This window comes from Stegastes partitus, unplaced genomic scaffold (assembly GCF_000690725.1).
Source record: "Stegastes partitus isolate 25-593 unplaced genomic scaffold, Stegastes_partitus-1.0.2 Scaffold2087, whole genome shotgun sequence".
In the NCBI taxonomy this organism is placed as follows: domain Eukaryota; kingdom Metazoa; phylum Chordata; class Actinopteri; family Pomacentridae; genus Stegastes; species Stegastes partitus.
In genome coordinates this window covers 94383-97934 of record NW_007579818.1, presented here as the reverse complement: position 1 = coordinate 97934, position 3552 = coordinate 94383, and the positions used below count along the sequence as shown (strand labels likewise).

General features: G+C 46.7%; 1 protein-coding gene across 1 annotated transcript in view; it reads right to left on the bottom strand.

Annotated features, from left to right (window-relative positions):
• LOC103373871 (E3 ubiquitin-protein ligase TRIM63-like) overlaps positions 1–1481 on the bottom strand; it is a 14927-nt gene extending 13446 nt beyond the window's left edge. The window contains exons 1-3 of the mRNA XM_008303878.1: positions 1280–1481; positions 792–1001; positions 536–710 (exon numbers count right to left, since the gene is read on the bottom strand). Of these exons, the coding sequence (XP_008302100.1) occupies positions 536–710; positions 792–1001; positions 1280–1399 (505 nt within the window). The 5' untranslated portion in view covers positions 1400–1481. The remainder of the gene's footprint in view (positions 1–535; positions 711–791; positions 1002–1279) is intronic.
• Positions 1482–3552: the final 2071 nt, after the last annotated feature.

Genomic DNA, 3552 nt, shown 5'->3' with positions numbered 1-3552 from the left:
AATCACCAATTAACCTCAGCATGTTTCTGGACTGTGGGAGGAAGCCGGAGAACCCGGAGAGAACCCACGCTGCACGGGGAGAACATGGAGACTCCAATAAAATTCAGCAACATCATAAAATCAAACAAACAAAGCAGGTTAATAACAGAACTGAAACAACGAAATTAAACACATCAAGGAAAATAATCAAAACAGGAATATACACATTTAAAAAAAAACAAAAATGAAAGTAAATAAACAAAATAAATTCAAATGAAAGACCAACATGAAAACAAAATGAAATGTCAAAACAATGAAACAAATATAAAGAAAACACCAAGCAAAACAAAATGAGATAAAGATTACAATAAGAATGCAAAAAGCAAATAAAAAATGAACAAACTCATGAACAAAACAAAACAAAAACAAAATGAATCAATATCAAATAAATAATAGAAGAAGAACCACAAATCCATGAATAATTGAAAAACAAGATCAAAACCAAACATGGAACAAAATTAAAACTAAACCACTACAGATCTGCCGTCCACCTCACCGTTGTCGGGGTCATTGCGAAGCTCCTCCTCCAGGTCGTCGGGGGACACATACTCTGGCTCCGCCCCCTCACCTGTGGGCTGCGGCTTCAGCTTCCCGCAGCAGCAGTTGCAGCAGCAGCAGAGGCAGCAGCAGCAGTAAAACCCAGTCAGAATCCCACAAACTGCAAACAGACCCTGGAACACAACCAAACAGAACCGCAGCGTCACTTCGTGTCACCTCGCTCCGCTCAGGTGCACTGTAAGCTCCGCCCCCACCTTGGCCCACCAGGTGGACAGCATGAAGTAGGTGTTGACGTTGTCCTCGCCGAACTGCTGCGCCACATAGAGTCCCAGCGATCCGTACGAGTCGTAGATGTTCCTCTTGGTGAGGTCAGACAGAACAGCGTGAGCGCTGTTCAGCTCCTTAAACTTCTCCGCCGCCTCGGGGTTGTCGGGGTTTTTATCGGGGTGGAACCGCAGCGCCAGCTTCCTGAAACCAAATGATTTTGGTGATCACATCACTTCCTGTGGTCAGCCCTTGACTGCAGCAGCTGGCCATGAAATAGCACGAAGGCTAGTGTTTCTTAATTCATTTATTGGTTAAATAATCCATCCATCCAGGTGAAGGCAGGTTCACCTGGACAGGTAACCAGTCTATCACAGGGCTACACTTAGAGACAGACAACCAAGCACACTCACATTCACACCTACGGANGGCCCTCAGTGTGTGTGTGTGCGGCCCTCAGTGTGTGTGTGGCCCTCACCTGGAAGACATCGTTGGCACATTTGCGGCACAGGTTGTGCTGGCAGGGCAGGATGACCACTGGCTTGGTGAACATCTCCAGGCAGATGGGGCAGACGAGCTGCTTCTCCAGACTCTCCATGACAGCGAGGAGGCCTCAGCCAGGCGGACAGGACGCAGGACAGAAGGCAGAAACCCTGAAGCGTCCCTCAGAACCACCAAAGTGAAACTGTGCTGCTGTTGCAGGCATGGCTGTTTTTAGACTGTGTGATGTCAGCTGTTGCCGGGCCAACACGCCCTTATATGTCAAAGGTCTGGAGGACACATGGGGGAGGGGCAACAGAGGGGTCAGGTTCTTAAAGTGACGCGCATGGTGCTGGACAGAAGACCCAGCAGCGCCTCCTGCTGGTCACGGGGAAACATGTTCATTCATTAAACCATCTTCACTGACGCTAGCAGCAGGTTCTGTTCTGTTCTCCGTCTCCACACACGGACCTGTTCCTGCATCGGTGGGTCATGGAGCCGAGCAGCCCAAGTCCTGCTAAGACTTAATGAAGCTCCGCTTGGTCTGATGGCAGCCTTCAGCTTGGCTGTTCTGTAGGGTTCTGTGTGGTTCTGTGGGGTTCTATTCTTCTACTGTGAATGAAATATTCTAATAATCTGAGACCTGGAGGTCTGATGTCCAAGAGCTGTAATCATCTGAATGAAAGCTGTGAGTGTAGGTGTGTGAGTCTTCCTTAAACGACTGAAGGAACATCTGAACCTTCTTCACCGTGTTCTAGTCGGTTGTTGCTGTTCTGGTCTTTATGATCCCAGTACGTGGAGACGGAGTTCTTATGGGTTGGACCTGCTAAGCTGGCAGGGCGCCCCTCTGTGTCGGTTCCTGAGATCTGCTGATGCACAGTATCTATGGACACGTGTGTGTGTGTCACATATTGGCTTGCTTTACTCACAGGAGCGTCTTCCATCTTTACAGAACCAGAATCTGATCAGTGGATCCTGGTAAACAAGACTTAATCCTGAATCACACGTCCCCAGCTGTGGCTCTGCTTCAGGTTCTGCTGTGACTCCTTTACCTGTCGTCTCTGCTCACCTGAGCTCAGAGGCTCCGGTTGTGATAAACCACCTTTTGTCTGCATCTGAGTCCAAACTCCAGAATCAGAACCTCACAGTGATTATTGTTAAACACGAGCTCACTTCGTCTCTGCTGTCGTCTGGTCACTGAACTAAACTCTGGATTCTATCGTTTACGTTTTCAGATTTTACGTCGACTGTAACGCTTCGGTCGCTGATGTTCTTCTGGAGGTGGTTGAAGGTTCAGGACACAGCAGGTGCATCAAACAAAGACTTCACACGTCACAGACACACAACAGCAGCCAATCAATCAGACACAACAATCAATCAGCAGAGAGAATCAATAAATCAGGACTGCAGCTTCACTTCATTTATATTTACTAATCAACGTGAAAACTCCTGAGGCGGGCAGGTGAGGTCACATGACTCCAGGGTTACTTCAGTTCACAATCAGAAACAAACCTCAAACCAAAACTTTATTTACAGCAGACGTTAACAAAACACTGGAAAGAATCAGCAGTTGTGAGCTGCAGCGGCCAATCAGAGTGCTAGTTTACTAAGTGCTAGATGAGTTTAATAAATATGAGAGAGTTAGACACAGTCTGACACAGTGAAACCTACAGAGGCCCTGAAGCTCCAAAAGAACTCTGAGCTGTTTCAGTTGAAGAAGAACTTTTTTAAAAACTCAGAAAACTTGTTGCTCTGGATTGTTCAGGATTTCACTGACTGTCAGACTGCAGCTTCAAGAACATAGGATGACAACATTGGACAGATTTGAATGTTCCTGTTGTTTGTCTGGAACGAATCGAGCTGAGCCTTCATGTGTAGGTGTCTCCGTATCTGCGTCGTCCGTCGCCGATCAGCTGCGTCTTCTCGCTGGCGTTGGTCGGCTGCTGGACGATCGGAGCTTCGACGTCTGAAGACACAGAAACAGAGTCAACACGTCACGACTCACTGCAACAAAGCTGCAGATTCTCAATCAGTCTGATCTGTTTCATCAAGAGAAAAATTAAAAAAGTAAACAAAAACAAAAATAAAAAGACAATAAACAAACACCAAATAAACTAAAATCTAAAGAAATAAACCTAAATGAACAAAAGCTAATAAAACAAAATCCATCCATCATCTCTACACCTTAACCCTCACTAGGGTCATGGGGGGCGGAGTCTATCCCAGCTGACTCAGGGTGAAGGCAGGTTCACCTGGACAGGTAACCAGTCT